Here is a 23,479-nt window from a genome sequence, read left to right on the forward strand (position 1 = left end):
TACCCTGGCGCCGATGTTCCATCAGACCATGTCCTTCTCTTAGCAGAAATAAAAATAAAAATCACTAATATGAGGAGACGCCAACCAAAACCAACAATAGACTATGCTAAACTTAAAGATGAGAATACCAGAAGAGAATTAAGTATGAAATTAAACAAAGAACTAACAAAGAATACAAAAGTAGAACTAGAAAGAGAAGTTAATTTGGATAACACATGGAGAGCCATAGAGGAAACAATGACGGATACAGTTAAAAAAGAATTAGGTTATAAACAAAAAATACAAAAGAAAAGTTGGATGACTGACGAAATCCTGGCAATGTTTGAAGAAAAAAGAAAACATAAAAACCAAGGGAACCGAGACAAATATCGAGTACAACAACAACGCATAAGAAGAGAGATAAGAACGGCAAAAAATAAGTGGCTAAAGAAACAGTGTGAGGAAATGGAACAGTTACAAAAACAACATGATGACCACAATCTACATAAGAAACTAAAGGAGGTAGCTGGAATATACAGAAAAAAGAAGTTTTTTAACTTAGAAAATGAACAAGGAAAAATGGCACAAGATGATAGAGAGGGGAAACTCATATGGGAAAAATACATCAAAAATCTCTTTGCAGACGAGAGGCCTGAGATAGAAGTCGTTCAGGAACAAGTGATAGATATTAACAACCTATCTGGTCCCGAGATCACAATTGAAGAAATTACTAGAGCAATAAATACCTCGAAAGACGGGAAAGCAGTTGGACCTGATCAAATTCCTGTTGAGTTACTCAGATTGTTAGATGAAGAGGGAATTACGATACTCCAAAGGTTTTTCAACCAAATCTATAAAAAAGGAAAATTCCCTGTCCAATGGCTTGTATCTACCTTTATTCCTTTGCCAAAAAAGAACAACGCAACAAAGTGTCAAGAGCACCGACTGATAAGTCTGATGAGTCATTCTTTAAAAATATTCCTCAAAGTTCTTCACTACAGAATCTCCACAAAATGCGATAAGGTTAATGGTTGCTCACAATTTGGATTTCGAAAGGCCTTGTTACTAGGGAAGCACTAGTTGCAACCCAAGTGCTAGCTCAGAACTGCTACGATCAAAGGAAAGATGTAATGATGTGTTTTATAGATTATGAAAAAGCCTTCGATCGAGTACATCATAAACTCGTACATATACTATAACAACTCGACATAGATCAAAAAGACATTCGAGGCATAGAGGCTCTTTACTGGAATCAAACAGCTGTCGTCAAGATGGATAATAAAACAAGGCAAGCTCAAAAAATTCTCAGAGGTGTAAGACAGGGATGCATTCTGTCCCCACTACTATTCAATCTATATTCAGAAAGTATCTTCCAGGAAGCTCTTGAGGAATGCGAAAGCGGCATCAAAGTAAATGGTACCTGGGTCAATAATATACGATATTCGGATGACTCGGTCTTAATAGCAGACAATATAGAAGACCTCCAAAACCTTCTTAATAAAATTGGAGAGCATAGCGAGAACATGGGACTTAGCATCAACATAAAAGACGAAGTTCCTTATAATCAGCCGTCAATTATGTCAACATCAAAATTCAAGACTAGCATATAACAACCAAGATGTAGAGCGCGTAAGAAAGTTTAAGTACCTGGGAACCTGGCTATGTGAAGACTGGATGTCGGATATGGAAATTAAATGTCGGACAGAAAGAGCCAGAAGTGCATTCATGAAATTCAGAAACGTCTTTACGAACTGTGAATTTGACCTAAACCTAAGACTAAGATTCACAAAATGCTATATATGGTCGGTGCTCCTATATGGCATGGAAGGATGGACTTTAAAAATAAACACAATGAATAAGCTAGAGGCATTTGAGATGTGGATCTATCGACGAATCCTTAAAGTTGCCTGGACCGCAAGAATAACAAATGAAGAAATCCTGAGAAGAATTGGTACAGAACGACAACTGATGTGCACAATTAAACAGAGAAAAACGGCATACCTGGGGCACCTAATTAAAAATAAAAGATACCAGTTTCTGCAAACCTTAATTGAAGGAAAGATCGAAGGAAGAAGTGGAGTGGACAGGAAGAAAATGTCATGGCTCCGTAATGTCAAACAATGGACAGGACTATAAAACATAGGAGACCTAATACATACTGCAAGGGATAGAGAAAAATGGTCAAACGTGATCGCGAACATCCATTAGTGGATTGCATAAGAAGAAGAAGAATGCAGATGACACCATAGTATTTGCGGACAACCTAGAAGACCTACAAGTCCTCATGGACAAAATCACGTATTACAGTCAACAATATGGACTCAATATAAACGTAAAGAAAACAAAGCTTATGATCGTCAGCAAGAAAAAGATAACAGAAGGTCAACTCTATATCAACCAAACCCCTGTAGAAAGAGTGAGGCACTACAACTATCTCGGCACCATAATAATAAATGAAGAATGGACCAATAACCAAGAAATAAGAGCGCGCATCGGAGAAGCTAGATCAATCTTCAACCGTATGGGGGCGTTTTTCAAGAGCCAGAACCTTTCTCTTGGTATAAAAGTAAGAATGCTGAGATGTTACGTCTTCTCTGTCCTTTTTTATGGTGTTGAATCATGGACTTTGAACGAGGATATGTGCCGAAAATTGGAAGCATTTGAGATGTGGCTATATCGGAGAATTCTTAAAATCCCATGGGCTGATCGGGTCACAAATGAGGAGGTTCTTAGAAGAATGGGGAAGAACCGAGAAGTACTAACCACCATCAAATCTCGAAAGTTGGAATACTTTGGACACATTATGCGAAATGAATCCAGATATGCCCTCCTACAAGCCATCCTTCAAGGAAAAATATTTGTAAAGCGAGGTCCAGGAAGAAGAAGAACATCCTGGTTAAAGAACCTCAGAACCTGGTTCAACATAACATCTCTGCAGCTTTTCCGCGTTGCTGCAGATAAAGTGAAGATTGCCATGATGATCGCCAACATTCGTCACGGATAAGCACATCAAGAAGAAGACACGTATCAGAGCAGTGTGTCAACTAAAACTGTCACTGTGACAGTGGTAGTTGCAAAACTCGTGTGATACGTCTAAAGGTAGGAAACAATCAATATAATGTAAATTTATAGGTTAATGTCGCTAAATTTTCCAACTCAATTAGTTTCATTTCCTTTTATCTCACAACTTATTACGTTTTCCATCTTTTGTGCTATTTTGCCGGTTATTAGCTCGATCATCATTGTATAGGTACCTGGAAGTCTCCTCAGGATACGAGAGAAGAACCCAGATAGGCTATATTATGATAGGAAGAAGATAGAGAAATATCGGTACTCACCGGAGGGACCGCAGACGTTCGGATACAATTAGCGTCTCTTTGCAAAGACAATGACGTCGATTTTGCAAAGTAACAAGACACTTACTCAACACATACACTTCACATTACACCTGAGTTAGTGATAAGTTACACAATTACGTGGCTAAAAGTTCTAGTTCTAAACCAAGGTCAGAATCAGAGAAAAAAAAGATAGAGAAATTCTGTTTCTATACTATGATAGGAAGAAGATATGTAAATTTTGTTAAAATCACAAAGACGTATCCAGGTTATGAAGAAGATTCTGATTAGAACTCAGTTGTTGCCGAATCCAGGTTAAATCTACAACAATTTAAACAGAGTCAAAATGAATACAAGATAAATTTCTCTAGACTATGAACCAAGAAACAAAATTTAACGTTGAAAAAAGAATCAATCAAGAACTACTGGAAGCTACAACTGATAACAGAAAAAGTCAGGATGCAAACATCAAATGGAAGAACAAAAGATACTATATTACAAATAAGTAAAGACGAACTCAATGAAAGTTGTCAGAAAAGGAAAAAATACTGGATGACTTACGAAATACTTAAGGTTATGGAGATTAGAAGGATCATAATAACTGAAGGAAAAACAAGGCAACGGAAAACTGTATCAATGAGAAATTTAGTTTGGCTGGGTATCCATTCTTTCTTTATCTTCATATATCACTTCAAAATATTGTAAGTTATTGTAATCTAGTGCAAGTAGATTCCTTGGAAACATATTGTTTACTTTCTTTAACGATTATATTCATTCCTAAATTAAAAAGTAGTGGAATTAAGCTATCTCCTTGTCAGATATCAAAGTTAATATCACTTCCGATTTCCGATGTAAGTTCATTCTCGACATTATAACGAATACTTTTTTTCGATTGTGTTTACGTTTTAGTTTTTTATGTTTTTCCAGAGAGGTCATGTTTGTGGATATCAGCGAGATCTTATCTATGGTTAACCTACAGGAACTGTTAGAATATAATTTGGTTGCATGTCCAACAAAAGAGATCATCATCATCATCTTTGGCTTAACAGTTATTTGTGAATCCTCGCCGGCTCTAAGATCCATCGCCGTTCTGTTCGGTTTCTGACTATCTGTTGCCATCTTCTGATTTTTAATATCCCTAAATCGGTTTCAACTGCGTCTAACCACCTAATTGGCGGTCAGCCTCTGCCTCTTCTTCCTACAGCTATTTCTATGCTAGCTCTTTAGCAATCGTGTTGTTTGACATTCCTATTATGTGTCCAGCCTATCTAAGTCGCTGAGCTTTAATGAATGTTACGACATCTGGTTCTTTAAAGAGTTGGTATAATTCGAAGTTATATCTTTTGCGAAAATTAAGTCATTTCTTTGCAATAATCATCTCAGTTTAGAACTAAGACAAAGAATGGTTAAGTGCTATGTTTGGTCCGTACTTTTGTATAGTGCAGAAGTGTGGACGCTAAAAGTATCGATCATGAACAGAATTAAAGCATTGGAAATGTGGATTCATAGACGGATGCTGAAGATACCATGGACAGCAAGAAAAATTAATGGAGAAGTACTAAGGAGGGTCAACAAAGATAGAGAACTGCTAAAGACTGTTAAACATCGAAAAATGTCTTATCTGGGACATATAGTGAGGGGACGTTGATATAAAATATTACAACTGATCCTTAAAGGCAAAATAGAGGGCCGTAGAGGTGTAGGAAGAAAACAGGTTGCTTGGTTAAAAACACTCGCGAATGGACTCACATATCAAATTCAGGACAATTATTCCATATTGCAGAAGATCGAGAAGCCTTCGCAATGGTGAACGCCAACGTCGGATAATTCTGATATGGCACGTGAAGAAGAAGAATATTTTGCGCCACTACCTTTGGTCGTTTATAGCTCGAAATATTTTGCGGAGTATTTTATGTTCGAATATTTCCAAAGGTCTATCATCCTTCTTTGTTAGGGTCCATATTTCTGCTCCATATGTGAGGGTTGGCCTTAGAAGTCTTTTATATATAATAATTTTAGTTCTTCTATGAATGTTTTTTGGATGGAATTGTTTTTGGAGTCCATAGTATGGACTAATTTCTGTTAACATCTCGTATAGTCCTTTAATTTGTTCGCCTGTTTTGTTAAGCAAGCCAAGGTATTTGAAGCTGACTACACTTTCGATTATATCTACGTTTTATTTTATTACATTTTTCCAGGCAGGTCACGTTTGTGGAGATCAGCGAGATCTTATCGATGGTTACCCTACAGGAACTGTTAGAATATCATTTGGTTACATGTCCACCAAAAGAGATGCCGACCAGTTTTTAAAACTTATTGAAGATTGTTTTGTAACGCAACCAATAGTACAAAAAATACCGTCCAGTTATAAATATCTGAAGGAAACCTATTTAAACCTCTTTTATTCCAAAGACTCTAATAGTAATGAGTCAGGTTAGTATTTTTATCCTAGAGTTGTTTTTAATTTTAATTTTTAATCGAAAATTAATTTATTTGCTATAGAAATTTTGCTCAAGAAATAGCTATTTTGTTCAAGAAATTCACATGAAAGCCTAATAGGTATTAAATATTAAATCAAAAGAATATACCAGTCCTAAAAGAAAGAAGTATGCGACAGCGAGGTATACTATCCCCATTATGTGTGTGTTTAGTTCGAAATATGCAAATCTATCTATCCCCATTGTCCACGGTAACGTATCTGTAACATATTTCAGTATAAAATTTAAGTTTTGTTAAATGTCTTTAAAAATCTTTATTACCTCATAAATTTCACCCTTTTGTATATATTCTGTTGTCCCTATTAAGGATCCATTAGACATTTCCTCTCAATATAAGTTAACAGGTAGAGGTGAGAATATACAACATTGTATCACTCCTCTTTTAAATTTTATTTCCTCCGACGGTTATTGTTCAACTTTTGTAAATCTTAATTGTCCAATCTAGCTGTTTCCAATATTTCTAGCATTTTGTCATGTTGGACTTTGTCAAAAAATTTTTCAAAATCTATTACGCAGATGTATACATTTTGATTTATATCTCTGCATCTCTCAATCAGTAGTTACTTAGATACTGAACAAGACTTCTCTCGTTCCCAAGCCAATCCTAGATTTGAACTGAGTACCTATTGCTGATTCTCTTTTCTAATTCTGTGTGTTTTTTTTTGGTATTGTGACAAATATCGACTTACGTTGGTAACATCCCAATGTCATAACTTCTGTTGAAAGGACCACACAGTGCTTTAATTCCATTTTCTTCCAAAAACCTTAGTATTTCGATGATGAAGAATCGAAACCTCTTATGTCACTTTTTACAACAATTATGTTATTAAATTATGTTTTTTGCATTGTAATCACTTATAGGTCTGGATCCCGCGTATGAAAAAAAGTTGATTAAAACCAAGCTGAAAATTTGTTAATAGCTTAAGGGTGTCTAGTCGGACAAACTTTGATATATGGGAACACTGGAACAGGGAAAGTTTTAATTGTGGAACAGGTTAAAAATTTGGAACGGTCTGACCACGAAAACGGCACATGTATTTTGTCCGACAGAACAGACTTAAACTCTCCGAACAGAGATTAAACTCTCATGCAAAAAGCAGACTGCTATTTGGATGTAGATATAGAACAGGGAACCAAGCATCATTAAGTAACAACTGAGAAAATCAACAAAATTTATTGTCATCAGTTAGAATCGATTATTTTGAACAACGGTTATTTTAAGATATTTTAGGTTACGCCCAATGTTAGTATAGGTAATTTATACTTTTGCTGTCTGAAAGTAGTTTCAAAAATATCATTCATAAAATAAATATGCTATTTGGTTCCTTTTAAAAAAATTAAATTTCAATATTTTTTATACAATTTTAAAAAGAACCAGTCACTTGGTTCCATGCATAAATGGGATTATTTTTTTTTATAAAGAAACATAAAATATATTGAAACGAATGGGTTTCAATGAACACAAGAAAATGTCAAGTCACCAAATAAAACAGATTTATTTTCCAACAAAGTAATGTGGTTCCTTGTACAAAATCGTAAACACAATATTTAATGCTACAAACAGGTATCAATAAAGGCAAAAGAAAATAAAAAAATAATAATTATTATTTTTGATAGAACTTTAACAAAATCTGCCTCATTATTCAGTTTCAGTTTCAAACTCAAAATCAACGTCGCCATCATAACCATCTACATCATCTATAATAGCGTCATTAGTAAGCAATGATGTAAAAAAGTTTTGCTGGTTATACGGTAACAAGTATTTTTTTGAAACTGACTATAAAGAACGGTATCTAAATATATTTTGATTTATTACAAAACACCAAAGTAATTATGTCTGACTACCTAATTTGTGTTCATCGAATAAGATGATTAGAAATATTATCGTGCAAATAGTACTTCAAAAAACATCTTAAAAAATACGGAAACATTTAGGTACATACCTATATGCACATCACTTCGGATTCCATAAATATCATATTTCTGAACAAGGAACAAATAAGAAGAGAATCCATATTATTCTTACTAGACATTTTAGAACATGGAACCAAACAACAATAAAAAGTACCAAACCCCCACATTTCACTTAACTTCATTATTGAAAAAGGAGCCAGGTAACATATTCGAGGTTATAAAATCCATATAAAAATGTAATAATTTGTAAACTTACCTGCTGTTTATTATGTGAATTGGCTTTTAAAAGATTTACATATTTGTTTCCACGCGACATTCTTATAAACTTTCAGATTATTTCGAAATCACTAAATCGTAGTCTAAAAACTGTGGATCTTTGTTCTAAAATTACTATTTCGCGAACCTGTACAAGAACATAGACCTTTGGTCAATAGATGGCGCTAGGGGTATTATTTAAGATTTATATTCTGTAGCTGGGTGCAGGGGTATTGTGTAAATCTATTTAATGACAGAAACCAATATTTCAAAATTTGGCGGTTGGTTCCCTGTTCTATATCTACATCCATTTATCACCAAATGGGCGTTTTAATGAGTGGAACATGTAGAATATGTCAAATGACAGGAATTATGACAGGTGATAAATAGCATTCTGATTTTTGCATGAGAGTTTAATCTCTGTTCGGAGAGTTTAAGTCTGTTCTGTCGGACAAAATAAATGTGCCGTTTTCGTGGTCTGACCGTTTCAAATTTTTAACCTGTTCCACAATTAAAACTGCCCCTGTTCCAGTGTTCTCATATATCAAAGTTTATCCTTCTAGACACCCTTAAGCTATTAACAAATTTTCAGCTTGCTATTAATCAACTTTTTTTTTCATACGCGGGATCCAGATCTATTAGCCATTGTACATACTTCAAAAACCAAAATTTGATTGCATTTTAAAAATAAATATGACCATATGAAGCATATATAAATTGTTAACTGTGTTTATACTTCAACAAAGCACAGAATTCAAATAAAAATTGACAATTATTCTTGAACATCGATTTATTTTTTGCCGTTTGTATTGCCTCCCTTTCTGTTATAGATGGACCTGTTATGGCCATCGTTGTACAGTGTTCTATTTTTTTATTTTTAAATAATTCAGAAATGTAATGTTTCCATCAGCGGGGTGAACTAGGTAACCCAAATCAGAATATGTAGTTCTAAATTTAACCTAGTTTAAGTATCTAGGCATCACACTATCTAGCTACGGAAGGCTCGAAACAGAAGTGGAAGATCAAGAGAATAGAGCAAACAGGGCCGCAGGTTGCCTGAATGACACAATATGGAGAAATAAACATATCGGAAAAGAAATGAAAGGCAGAATTTACAAAACAGCCATCAGACCAATAATGACATACGCAGCATAAACACGACCCGACACAGAGAGGACAAAAAGATTGCTCGAAACTGCGGAGATGAAAACCCTCCGAAGAATCGATGGTAAAACTCTATGGGACAGAGCTAGAAGTACAGATATACGACGGAGATGCAAGGTGGACAACATTAATAATTGGGTAAGAAACAGAGAATAGAATGGAATGACCACATAAGCCGAATGACAAGAAATAGAGTAGTAAGGACAGCGAGAGACGGTTCCCCAATAGGAAGACTATCAGTGGGAAGACCACGAAAACGATGGAATGACAACTTACTAGGGGCACATTGAAAAAACAGTCAGAATCATGTTTATATAAAAAGAAGAAGAAGAAATTTAACCTATATTTGATCTAAAGCCTAAACGAAGGTGGCAAGCAGGATCCTCGGGGAGGCCGAGAAAATGCCAATGCAGATGGGGAATATAAAAAAATGTAATTGTATATAATATTTTCAGGCCAATATGTGACATCATTATATTCTTTCTCATATCTCCTTTTTAAGGATGTAGTGATGTCATATAATTTGTTTGACTATTTCTGCCAGATTATCTCTCTTATGTGCGTGTTGTCTTGCTTCGGAGAATGATTAACCAGTCATGTCCACCTCAACTGAAGTAATGTCCTTTATTTGGTTCCAACATCGTACTGAAGATCATCCTTTAGATGTTTTTCCCGCTGCGTTGCCTTAAACTATCATTCGTTCCATGCCTTCTCTTCTTCTAGTTATACATCCAAAATATCTCAGTATACCTATTTTGATTGATAGTTATGGTGAGTCTAGTTTTTATGTTAAGTTCTATAGTGCAGTCACTGAAGGTGGATATGAGCTATTACCTCCGATTTCGTTGAAACTCCATCGATTTGCATGAAAATTGGTGAGTAGTTAGAGGATATCTCAAGGAACAAAGGTGACATGATGCCAACTTGCGCTTTTACCCTGGGGGTGGATGCCACCCCTCCTCGTGGGTGAAAATTATTTTATTAAAAATAACCCCGCAATTCGATAGAGAGGCAAATTATAAGCAAAATTTGTTATATAAAGTTATTAAAATAAATCAAAACTTTTTGAGTTAATAAAGACCAAAGAGTTGAATTTTTCGTGAAACAAATACATGTTTTTAACCGATTTTTCATAAATAACTCAAAAAGTTATTATTATTAAAATTGAGGCTAATAAAAAATCAAATAAACTCCTTACTAGAAAAACCTTTCAATGTTAACTAAAAGTGAGTTATAGGTAATTGAATGTATATTTCTTTCGTCGGGTACCCAAATATAAGTATTCAAGCTTAAATACCGGGAAAATGATGCATATTATAACATAAACTTATAAAACATTTGTCAAAGTTCTTAGAAATATCTATCAAATAAGCCGTCGAACAAGTTAATAGCATTAAAATTTATGCACCAAAAATGTTTCAAAATTTATCTTTTAAAAATATTTCCAAAAAATGTTATTGCTTTTTTGTAAATAACTCCGTTAATTTTTTAAGATATCAGGTTCACCTAAAAACTAGTTAAAAGTCGATTCCAATAGCTATTAAAAAACGTCAAATTTAGTCTTTTCAACTTCTTACTTTTTTAAAAATTAAAGGTCAAATTGCCCCGGTTACATGGTTCTCGCAGCAAAATTGACATTTTAAACGTTTCTATCTCGGTTATTTTTTTACTCTACGGAAATAGTAAAATGGGTAAAGTATTTGGAACAGAAAAAACTAAAATTTAGTTATATATCAGTTTTTACGTAAATTGAGTATTTTTGGAGTTATTATCAAAAGAAAATTAGAAGTACGATAGTTTTAAAAATTCTGATTTCTTAATAGACCAGGGCGCATCTGTAAAAATATTAGTACATTTGGACGTTGAGAGGTGACTCAAATTTTTTTGCAGAAATTGCTTGCAGATAAATCAGATAATAATATTTGAGTTATCCTCCCTCTCAAAAAGGTCCGGAACATTGTTTAAATAATCAAAATGTCAAAAAAGTAAGGAAAAATTCGATTTTTTTCTTGGTTTTTTGATTATAACTTTAAAAGTATTCATTTTCGAGAAAAGTTGTACTGACATAAAAGTTGCGGAATTAAATTTCCTACAAAATAGAATTAGTTAAAAATTTAAAAAATAGTCGCCATTGTTGCAAAATAGAAATAATTGTAAAAAAAACATATTTCACCCTGAAAAAATATATGATATAGTAAAACAATACTGTATATTTCATTAAGATCGGTTCCATAGATTTAGCAAATAAAGCAGCGAGCAAGTTAAAAATTTTTTTGCATATAGAAGTGTACTGTACCTTTCATTTGCAATTTTGCAAAATTAAAATCGATTAACACCACGGCGTCAGGAATTTTTTTAAATAAACATTAATTATTGGTGCTACGCGCAGGACAGCGGATAGTTTGTTTTGATTGGGCATTCCAATGACCTTTGATAATGATTGATACATTTTAATTTTTATTACATTTCGATATAAATAAATAAATTGTTTATTGCAAAATAAAAACACATACTCTATCCTTTGAAATAACACTTTTATTAGCAAAAACTTTCTTTGTTAATATATTTTAACTTAAATAATAAAAGTTTATTATTTTTAAACATATGCAATTGTTTAAACAATATTTCACAACCAATAATAAAATTAGTTTGATTTTTGTGGAATTAAAATATTAAAATACAGCAAAATATAGAGTAAGAAAATAATATATTAGATAAAGATTGGAAGAAATTTTGGTTGAAATCAACTTGTGTGAATCGAACACCGCTGTCCTGCGCGTAGCACCAAAAATTATTTTTTATTTCAAAACTTTCTGACGCCGTGGTAACTAATCGATTTTAATTTTGAAAATTGCAAATGAAAGGTACAATACACTTCTATAAGCAAAAAAAAATTCAACTTGCTATCTGCTTTATTTTCAGTCCTGTAACATTTTGAAAGAATGAATTTTTTTGCGAAAGCTGGATTGCAAAATTTATTTTGCAAAGTCTATTGAACCGATCTTAATGAAATTACAGTATTGTTTAACTGTATCATAAAGTTTTTCTGGGTGAAATATGAAGGTCCTAAGTGTAGCATAAATGGTTGAAAGACGTAAAATGCGAATACTTGTTTTTGTATGTTTTTTTCTCAATTTTTGCTATTTTGCAACTAGGGTGACTATTTTTTAAATTTTTAACCAACTCTGTATTGTAGGAAATTTAATTACGCAACTTTTATGTCAGTACAACTTTTCTCGAAAATGAATATTTTTAAAGTTATAATCAAAAAACGAAGAAAAATCGAATTTTTCCTTCAATTTTTGACATTTTGATTATTTAAACAATGTTCCGGACCTTTTTGAGAGGGAGGATAACTCAAATAATATTATTTGATTTATTTTCAAGCAATTTCTGCAAAAAAATTTGAGTCACCTCTCAACGTCCATCTCAAAACAGATGCGCCCTGGACTATAAATTATATCTTTTTTTTCAAAAATATGCATTCTAAACCAGTCAAAATTGTTGAAATCATTAACTGTATTAACCTAAAAAAATTCTTGTGAGGATTACTACAAATTTTAATTTTTGTGGAAATGGCGTGTTTTATTTTTCACTTTTTCCTGAAAAAATCGAAAGGATTCTCTTATTTTCATTACAACTTGCTTAATTTTGATGCTATTAACTTCTACTGGAGCTCATTTGATAGGTATTCCGACTTACTTTGACAAGTCCTTAATAAGTATATTCTATAAAATGCATCGTTTTCCCGTTATGTAAGCTTGAATACTTAGATTTGAGTACTCGTCGAAAAAAATATACATTCAATTACCCATAACTCACTTTAAAATAACATTAGTTTGGTTCTTTAAGTGGGGAGTGTATTAATTTTTTTATTATCTTAACTTTTGGTAATAATAACTTTTTTACAAAAACTTATAGCTTTTGAGTAAATACGTGAAAAAGAGCTTTAAAACATGTATTTTTTTTTAAGAAAGAATAAAATCTTTAAATAATTGATGGATTCGACCGTTACTTGATGGAAGTTCATTTTATCTCACAATAAAACACTGAAAAACGTTTGTTTTCTATACTTCCACAAAATTTATTACAACTATTTTATTACTACAGCTGTTTCGGCAAAGTGCCTTTCTCAAGTGATATATTTTACAATGTGTTTGTCTTTTTAAGTCTTTAACTGAAGAGGTTGAGGAGTGGGGAGCTGTTTGTCTCGAGTTGGTCATTCAGAATTATATCTGTATTTTTCAATTTATTAATTTCCATTGATTCTAAAAGTGATAGCTTAAGGCCTTTATTTTGAATATGTAGAATTTGAAACTCTTCATTGAAAGAATGATTATGATCTAGAAGGTGAAGTGCGTATGTAGAAGTGTCTGTTTTTCTATTGTTGAAAGCCCTTTTGTGTTCTGCTATCCGTTTGTCAAAAGTTCTGCCAGTTTGACCGATGTAAGTTTTTGGACAGTCACCACAAGTTAGTTTGTACACACCACTCTGTAGTTGCTTTCTCTTTCGGCTTTTATTGTTTTTAATATGTTTGCTTAAGTTGTTGTTAGTTCTGAAAGCTGGTGTTATTCCTTTCTTTTTTATGTATCTGGCTATTTTTGTTGTTATTTTGCCAGTATATGTGAGAGAGCAGAAGGTACTGGGTTTTTTCTGTGGTGATGGATACACTAATTTCAAGGCTTTCTTATGGAGTTTTTGGTTTAAAATGTTGTTAACTGTTTGTTCGTTATAGCCATTGTTTACTGCTATTTGTCTAATGATGTTTAGTTTTGTCTCGAAGTTATTTTTTGTCACATACTAGCCTGCTTTACAGGAACTAACAGACAACTTGACCAATTTCTATCATACATTAATTCACTTCATAGTAATATTGAGTTCACAATAGAAACAGAACAGAATAATTCCATAAACTTTCTAGATGTAACGATTACCAGACTACACAACAAACATGAGTTCTCCGTATATCATAAACCTACCCATACTGACACAACTATACACAATTCATCATCTCATCCTACACAACACAAATTAGCAGCCTACCATAGCATGATACATAGACTGACAGAAATTCCTATGACAAAAAATAACTTCGAGACAGAACTAAATATCATTAGACAAATAGCAGTAAACAATGGCTATAACGAACAAACAGTTAACAACATTTTAAACCAAAAACTCCATAAGAAAGCCTTGAAATTAGTGTATCCACCACCACAGAAAAAACCCAGTACCTTCTGCTCTCTCACATATACTGGCAAAATAACAACAAAAATAGCCAGATACATAAAAAAGAAAGGAATAACACTAGCTTTCAGAACTAACAACAACTTAAGCAAACATATTAAAAACAATAAAAGCCGAAAGAGAAAGCAACTACAGAGTGGTTTGTACAAACTAACTTGTGGTGACTGTCCGAAAACTTACATCGGTCAAACTGGCAGAACTTTTGACAAACGGATAGCAGAACACAAAAAGGGCTTTCAACAATAGAAAAACAGACACTTCTACATACGCACTTCACCTTCTAGATCATAATCATTCTTTCAATGAAGAGTTTCAAATTCTACATATTCAAAATAAAGGCCTTAAGCTATCACTTTTAGAATCAATGGAAATTATTAAATTGAAAAATACAGATATAATTCTGAATGACCAACTCGAGACAAACAGCTCCCCACTCCTCAACCTCTTCAGTTAAAGACTTAAAAAGACAAACACATTGTAAAATATATCACTTGAGAAAGGCACTTTGCCGAAACAGCTGTAGTAATAACATAGTTGTAATAAATTTTGTGAAAGTATGAAAAACAAACGTTTTTCAGTATTTTATTGTGAAATAAAATCTTTGATATTTAATAACTCAAAAAGTATTGATTTATGTTAATAACTTTATATAACAAATTTTGCTTAGAAGTTGACCCTCTATCGATTTCTGGTATTATTTTTAATAAAAAAAATTTCACCCCCGTGAAGGGGTGGCATCCACCCCCAGGGTAAAAGCGCAAGTTGGCATTACGTCACCTTTGTTCCTTGGAGTATCCTCTAATTACTCACCAATTTTCATGAAAATCGATGGAGGTTCAACGAAATCGGAGGTGAAAACCTTCAGTGACTCCACTACTAGTAATATTGAATTATTTGTGCGATATGCGGTCCATGGTACGCGCAACCTTGTGACGGGTAGCTCTTTCAAGACGACAGACTCAGTAAAATACATTTTAAAAACAAAATAAATATATTCAAGGTATGTCATTATATACAGATCAAAATAAAAATAAAATATATTTCTGTATATTGTCCCGTTGCATAGAAGTCCCCCCTGGATATACGTCTGCAAAAGAAAAGCAAAATTAATAACAAAACGAAATATCCTTACACCTCACTCCAGTGTAAGATACAAAACAGTCACGCGATTAAAATACTAATAATTTATCGGGAGCTCGTTCACTTCCCGGCTGCCGTTTCATTATGAGAGCGAATCACTTCAACGCGGTGCACCTCGCTGCTCAAGTGGGCCTGCCTCAGTTTGCGAGATCACGTCAGTACGGTGCACCTCGCTACTCGGATCGGTCTGCCTCGCTCACTTCGCTTGGCTGGTGTTGGAGCCCAGAGCTGTCGCTTCAAGACTGGAGAATGTCCATTCGGTGGCCTCCTTAAGTATCTCTCTGCCTGGGCTGTTTCGGAGAAGTGGAAATGAGGGGGGTATCGTGCTGCGCGGCTAGTGGAACTCCCACGGTTCTAGCTGTCGGTGCGTGCTCGCGGCGTATCATTACAACCTTCTACAGTAGATACACATTTCAAAAGCTTATACGCTTTGAATCGGCTTTTTTGGCGGTCCTAGTTTCTAAATCTAGGTGGCGACAGGAAATATTAATGCGCAAACAAAGCATAATTTTGTGTTTTTTGTAATGTTAGTGTTCTTCCATATTTTTGTGAGTTTGGCTGTTGCCGATCTGGCCATTTTGAAGTAATAAAGGAGCCTAAGTAATTAAATTGTCCGAGCCCTTCGTAACCTGTCATGTTTCTTATTTCTGTGTGGTTATTTCTGATTATATCGATGATCATTATTTAGGTTTTCTGTATATTTATTTTCCAACAATATTGCTTTGAAAAAAAATGAATAACCATTTTCAATTTCGTTGCAACACGAAACTACAGCCGCATCATTGTTCTAGTTCAATCAGAGAGTGCAGCAAGCACCTCTACCGGTTTCGAAACTTATTAGTCTCTCATCAGGAGGCACATAATATGCTGGTCTCTCTGGCCCAACTAGGACAAACCCCGGCGTGCAGTCACGGATTGCAACGAACGAAAAGGCAGGGATGCCCTAGCGGCATCTGCTAGCAAAAATCTAAGTTTTCAATCTAATAGCACATAAAACAACATCCAAAAATGTTACTCTACATCCTACCAGATTAAAAACAATGGGAATCTTCTCTGGTAACACCTCCGAGGCTTCTACAATTTGCAAGCCATAACGGATGCTGAGACTAAGGAAGATGAGGGAATTTTACAATTTATAATTCACGTCCCATCTGCTCAGCGCGGTAAAGTTCCAACGAGAATGGTTCCCTTCGTACTAATCAGAGTAAACATGTAAATCAAAAATGAATAACCATTTTCAATTTCGTTGCAACACGAAACTACAGCCGCATCATTATTCCAGTTCAATCAGAGAGTGCAGCAAGCACCTCTACCGGTTTCGAAACTTATTAGTCTCTCATCAGGAGGCACATATGCTGCTCTCTCTGACCCAACTAGGACAAACCCCGGCAAATATTGCTTTGCTTACTCACCGTGCCTAGCCTATTTATAATTTCTTCCAGTTCTTCTAGTGAAGACGCCAATATAACGGTGTAATCAGCATAACATAGGTTTTTCCTTTTTCTTCGTAAGTGTTTTAATTTTTTTAATTGTTATTTTAGAAATTCCTGGTAAAGTATTACCGAAGACCAGTGACAAACAAATTAAGCAAATGCCTCATAGCACTGACAACGCCAAAGCTACTTTAGATCAAATTATACTGTACCCAGTAAAATCCTGTGGAGCATTTGTAGTTAAAACAAATTGGATCGTAACTAAAAAAGGATTTAAATTTGACAGAGAATGGATGATTGTCAACTCATCGGATGTTTGTCTCACGCAGAAACAAAATAAGAAGATGTGCTTGATAAGACCGAGTATAAATCTAAAAAAGAATACTTTAAATTTAAATTATAACGGTAAGTTTAATATTAGGAGTCAGGGGCGTCATTTGATAGGGACAGGGGGGGCATTTGCCCCCTGATCCTGAAAATGACTGAAATTTACAAAAAATAGATCAATTTTTTATTATGTTTGCATATATAATGTATTGTATATATAATGCTTGCCCCCCCTACCAAAATTTCAAATGACGCTCCTGTTAGGAGTGCTATAAAATATACTCAACCAAACTTGTATGGAATCACTTTGTATTTGAAATCTGCAGCTTTTAAAAGCTATAGGTGTAATTATTTTAGTTGAAACGATAAGAAGAAGAGTTGCTGTGCTCAAGGACTATATAGCAGAAAAAAAATACGGGATCCCGAGTTAACCAGGCAGCACAAGGTTGATCACGTAAATTGGTGTCTTTAACACCAAATAGGGGTCGCCAAGTTCTTGAAAATTTCAAGATCTTGTCTTGATCTGGTCTTGATTTCAAGACAAGATCAAGACAAGAAGTAATTTTAGATTTCAAGACAAGACAAGAAATCGTATGACAATACCAAGATTTCTTGTCAAGAAAACAAGAAATCTTGAAATATCTTCACTAATATTGAAAGCTCTAAAACGTGTTTATTGTGAAAAAGATACTTATTTTAACACAACATATTTTAATTTATTGAACACTTTTTTTGCTAAAACGATTTACAAAAATATAAATTAAAAAACAAAAATTATTCTTAAGCGTCGATGACACGGAGCGAGTTTGCAAGCTGCTAGCGAACTAACTGGCTTGTATTTAGCTTATAAAGTAGCCTTGTGTCATCGAATTTTTTTACTAATTGCTAGTGACTATCCGATTGTAAAAAAGCTGCGAGCAAAATAGAAAACCGGTCTAATTTTTCGCTATTCGCCGGCGTGTTAGCTTGTAAGCTGGTTAACTAGCCTTGTGTCATCATTGCTGCTAGTAAACTTGTTGCCAATAGAGTGTCTGCGTGTTTGTAGCTTCAGCAAAAATGTCAACGGAATTAGTTCGCGCGGGCATACTTATTTTAGCTTATGCAGTCAAGAATGTACGAAACTAAAGAAAAACTAAAAGCAGAAAAGAAAATGGGTAAAATCATTTATAGGCAAACGCGATAAATATGGTGTTGTTCTGAAGCTATTTTCTTGTGGCATTTTTTATAATCAATTACTTTTAATGGGAAATAAGCCACAATTTTGCCAAAAAAATGATTTTATTAACGTTTCGAAGCCCAAATCAACGAAACCCGATTTGGGCTTCGAAGCGTTAATAAAATCATTTTTTTGGCAAAATTGTGGCTTATTTCCCATTAAAAGTAATTAAATAGGGTGTTTCCTAAGATTTATTGAGAGAATTGTATGACGAAGATCCTTTGGCTTATAAAAATAATGTTGAGAACAAATAGTTCAACATTTGATGATTTGATTCCATTTTGGTAGCTAGTTGGCTACTGAGCGGGTGTAAAGTTATGTTTGTCATCGACACTCGCTCATAGGCGTAACCAGGATGACCCTAAGGGGGGTTACAACTACCTGAAAGGGGGGGTTACAACTGCTGGAAGGTCTCTGAGGGCTATGGTGTTAAGCGTATAGAGCTCAAAGTACATCCCAATGGGGGGGGGTTATAACCCCCAAACCCCCTGGTTACGCCTATGCACTCGCTAAATCGCTCACTCGCTAGCTTTTAAACTCGCTTACTAGCAGCTTGTAAACTAGCCCCGTATCATCGACGCTTTACCTAATCCTGTTGAAAATAAAATTGCAAACTAGATTTTATTTTAAATAACAAATTTAGCACATTTTTAAATCGGAATTAATAAGTCATGCATTGAGGCAGAGCAACTGCACATCAATTTTGCTTTCGTCAGCAGATGCAGATCGGGGACTCCCCGGAGTCAAGAGCCAGTGGCAGTGGAGGCCGTGTTAGCCCGCAACTCAATAAAAAAGTCGCCGGGGAATCACCAGACCGGATAATCAAGAAATTTCAAGATCTTGAAATTTCTTGAGTCAAGACAAGATATAAGATATCAAGAAAACATCAAGACAAGATTTTTTTTAAATTCCTTGATTTTTTTTCAAGACAAAACAAGAAGTTGTTATCAAGACAAGAATTCTTGTCTTGTCGACCCCTAACACAAAAACTGGAACATTGGAAATTTGAAAAGTGTGCTATTTTCAAATGAAAGTAGGATCTGTAAAATGAGATTATTCACGAATTCGTGAACTTTGTGGGCGAGGAATTCAAGCAAGAACGGAAACTGACAGATTTGTTCACAAATATAAAAGACGAAGGGTCATGTTCTGGGAGGAATTATGATCGGTAAAAAATCCTTTAATTTTCATCAAACCAACTTTAATAGCTCGCAGGTATGTTGATTTGGTTCTATAACCTGCAGTTAGGCTCCGGAGATTAGCAATTATAGTCCACTCGGGTTAGACGAATTACAGGCCTAACCTTGCATTAGGAGCTGCCCCAAATTTTATTTTTCTAATCTTTAGGGGGGTCAATAGTAGTGTAAATTTAAAATCTCGATTGAATTCCGCCGTTGCGTTAGCCGCCATCTTGATTTTAAACGAGAACCGTTTTTGCTCAATAGCTCCGCCATTTTAAACTTTTCGACAAAAAGTGTAACAACCAAAATTATTGAAAATATGATTTTCTATCTTTTCTATTGTTACAAATTTTTCGTACCGTCGATATTTTCCGAGTTATGGCGGAAAATAGTGACAGTTAGAGCATAATTATTGAATTATCTCGTTTATTATTAGTTTTACGACAAAAATGTTCCTATACAAAAATAGAGAGAATTAAATTCTACATAATTTTTATTTCTTTCATTTTTTGCTAAAGTTAATATTTAAGCTAGTACGTACGCGGTAATGGCGCGAGCGTAAGACCTGGTTGATTTTGTAGCAATTGTTTTTGTTCAATATCTACGCCATTTTCAACTAAATTTGTTCCAAATATGATTTCCTACAATTTTTTTTGAACAATTTTTTTCATGCGGTTGATATTTTCCGAGTTAATTGGGAAAATAGTAAAACGGGGTGGGGGGACCATAATTACTGAATTGAATCTTGTTTCCAAGGTGCCCCAAATTTTATAATTGTATCCTTTAGGGGAGATCAATAGTTGTGTAAATTTAAAATCTCGAGTGAATTCCGCGGTTTCATTAGCCGCCATATTGATTTTAAAGGAGAACCGTTGTTGCTTAATATCTCCGCCATTTTCAACTTTTCGACAAAAACGGTAGGAACCAAAAATTGTTGGAAACGCAATTTCCTACAATTTGTTTCCCACAATTTTTTTATGCGATCAACATTCTCCGAGTTAAGGGGGAAAATAGTGGAAGGAGAGGGGAAGCATAATTATTGAATTGTCTCATTTATTATTAACTTTACGACATAATTGTACATAAAGAAAAATAAAAATAATTATATTCTATACAATTTTTGAAACTTCCAATGAAACACCAACCAAACTAAGTACATAAAAGTCATAAATAATAACTTATATGCATTAAGTTCACTTAATTTTATTAACTAGCGGGTTTTATTGGTTGAATTTAGTTGAATAATATTTCAACAATTTTTTTTAATTTTGAACCATGTTGGGGGAATATCCCTATTCCCCCCTCGTAGACCTGCCACTGGTTCTCTCGAAAAATTGTAGTAAATCGTAATTGCAACAATATCAGTCCTTACACTTTTTGTCGAAAAGTTGAAAATGGCGGAGATATTTAACAAAAACATTTGCTATAAAATCGTACTACCTTAAATATTGATTTTATCAAAAAAATTAGAGATCAAAATTGTACAAAATTTAATTCTCTTCATTTTTGTATGGGTTCAAATTTGTTGTAAAACTAGTAACAAGAATAAAAAACCGCTAAACGCCGTAAAAATGAGTGGCGCATAAAATATTCCAGCTACAAAAGATCTGATATGAATGTTACGTGGCGCTAAAATGGATTTTCATTTGATGCAAAACAAAATTGTAGTTTTATTTTAAAATATTTTTCCATAATATTTGCTAAATTTGAAGTAAACGCGCCACAAAAGAGTAACTTTGATACAGTTTGAATTTTGAAACTCTTTTTGGCGCGTTTACTTCAAATTTAGCAAATATTATGGAAAAATATTTTAAAATAAAACTAAAATTTTGTTTTGCATCAAATTAAAATCCATTTTCGCGCCACGTAACATTCATATCATAATCTTTTGTAGCTGGAATGTCTTATGCGCCACTCATTTTTACGGCGTTTAGCGGTTTTTTATTCTTGTATCAGGAGTTTTTCAAAGGTATTTATAAATTAAATGTATGAAGTTGAATGCAATGTTCCTCTATTACACGTCAAGCTTTATAAATTGTTACCTTTGTTGCATTATCTCCCAAATGATCTAGTGTCCATCGAATGTACACTAGATTTTTTTCTATTCGAAATAGATTAAAAAAAAATATATTGAGATGGCCGGTAAATGAAGTCGGATTGCCCGTTGCCAGATCAAATTTAGCGTCGTAACCACTACAACTACATAAACCATTTGGGGAATAATCGTTAATTGGATTATACTTTTGTATCTTAATAACTTCTAAACGGCTTAACCGATTTTGATCAGTAAACAGGAGTTTGAAACGTATTAACCAGTAGTATCTGATGGATCTAAGGTCAAGTATGATAACTCTGAAGCTATTACAGGAATTATTCAGCTTTCGAAACCGTTTTTCCCACAGGAAATAGATTTTATCATATTTATGAAGTTACATCGTTAGATTCGTCTTGAGTTTTTCTACAAACGCTAAGTTATTGGCGCAATTCGTACGTTGAAATGTTAAGTAATTGTCGAAAAACCAAAATTTTCGAAGTTTAGTTTTTCAGTTTTTCGGCTATACTGAGCCGTGTATATGTCTGATCCTGGCGGCTTAGACACCATTTGGAAGCTTAAGTCAACACTATTGATTTGATGTATTTGCGGTTCTCCTGCCTCTTCGTGATCCGAATATATAAAAAATATGCCGTTTTGTACCTACCAAGTCCTATAGCTGGCTTATGGGTGGTCAAAAGTAACAAACTACAACGGTTCTAAATCGGCCCTGACCCCCTCTTTAAACACAGAGAAAAATATCAAATCGGTTTAACGCGTTGGAAATTTAATGATCAGTTCTATTAGAAGCCGCAAAAGTTGGACAAATTTTTAAACTTTTTGGGAGTTTTGGTGACGAGAACGAAAAAGAGGCCCTAAATAGGAAGGGCCGTAAAATCTACACCCTTGGACCAAAATCGATATATATATAGTTTAGCTCTCCAGGCCTAGAAGGCCCATGGCTTGGTTTACTATTCCTTTCCAATCTCTCCTATTTGCTGCTTTATTTTTCCAATTTGTGATTTTCAGTTCTTCTATGTCTTTTTCAACATCTTTCTTCCATCTGGTTTTCGGTCTACCTTTCTTCTTCTTTCCTCCTATTCCTCCCGTTAGTATTTTTTTGGGAAGTCTCGTGTTTGGCATCCTTTGGATATGTCCCAACCATCTCAGTCTTTGTGATTTTACGATCCCTACTATGTTTGGTTCACCATACATCCTCTCCAATTCCACATTTGGTCTTCTTATCCACATTCCATTCCATATCTTTCCGCCAAATATTTTTCTTAGGACTTTTCTTTCCCATACTTTAAGCATGACTTGCTCGGATTTGTTCATCGTCCATGTTTCACTGGCATACAAGACTATAGGTCTTATCACTGTCTTGTATATTCTTATCTTAGCCCCTCTAGATATGTTCTTATTTCTCAATAAGTTGTTTAGAGCAAAGATACAACGATTGCCAGCCATAATTCTCGCTTGGATTTCTTCTTTTATATTTGGTCTCCTAGTGAATGTCGCTCCTAGATATTGGAATCTCTCTACTTCCTCGAATTTATATATTTTTGCCTCTGTGTTTATTGTCAGGTATTGTCCTTGTGTGTATTCTCGTTCTGTCCATTCCATATATTTAGTCTTTTCTTCGTTTATGTATATCCCTTTCTTTCTTCCTATCGCCTCTAGTCTTTTTAGTATTTCTTTTAATTCTTGTTTGCTTCTGGCTATCATTACTATGTCATCAGCGAATGCCAAGCATTGGTG

At 34.2% G+C, this 23,479-nt stretch overlaps 1 protein-coding gene across 6 annotated transcripts in view; it reads left to right on the top strand.

Annotated features, from left to right (window-relative positions):
* Nucleotides 1-23,479, top strand: part of LOC126883294 (molybdenum cofactor sulfurase 3) — a 167,854-nt gene that overhangs the window by 125,091 nt on the left and 19,284 nt on the right. For all 6 annotated transcript variants that reach the window (XM_050648649.1, XM_050648654.1, XM_050648650.1 and 3 more), the window contains 2 exons: nucleotides 5,513-5,747; nucleotides 17,074-17,370. In XM_050648649.1, coding sequence (XP_050504606.1) covers nucleotides 5,513-5,747; nucleotides 17,074-17,370 — 532 coding nt within the window. The remainder of the gene's footprint in view (nucleotides 1-5,512; nucleotides 5,748-17,073; nucleotides 17,371-23,479) is intronic.

Source organism: Diabrotica virgifera, chromosome 4 (genome assembly GCF_917563875.1).
Source record: "Diabrotica virgifera virgifera chromosome 4, PGI_DIABVI_V3a".
Classification (NCBI taxonomy): domain Eukaryota; kingdom Metazoa; phylum Arthropoda; class Insecta; order Coleoptera; family Chrysomelidae; genus Diabrotica; species Diabrotica virgifera.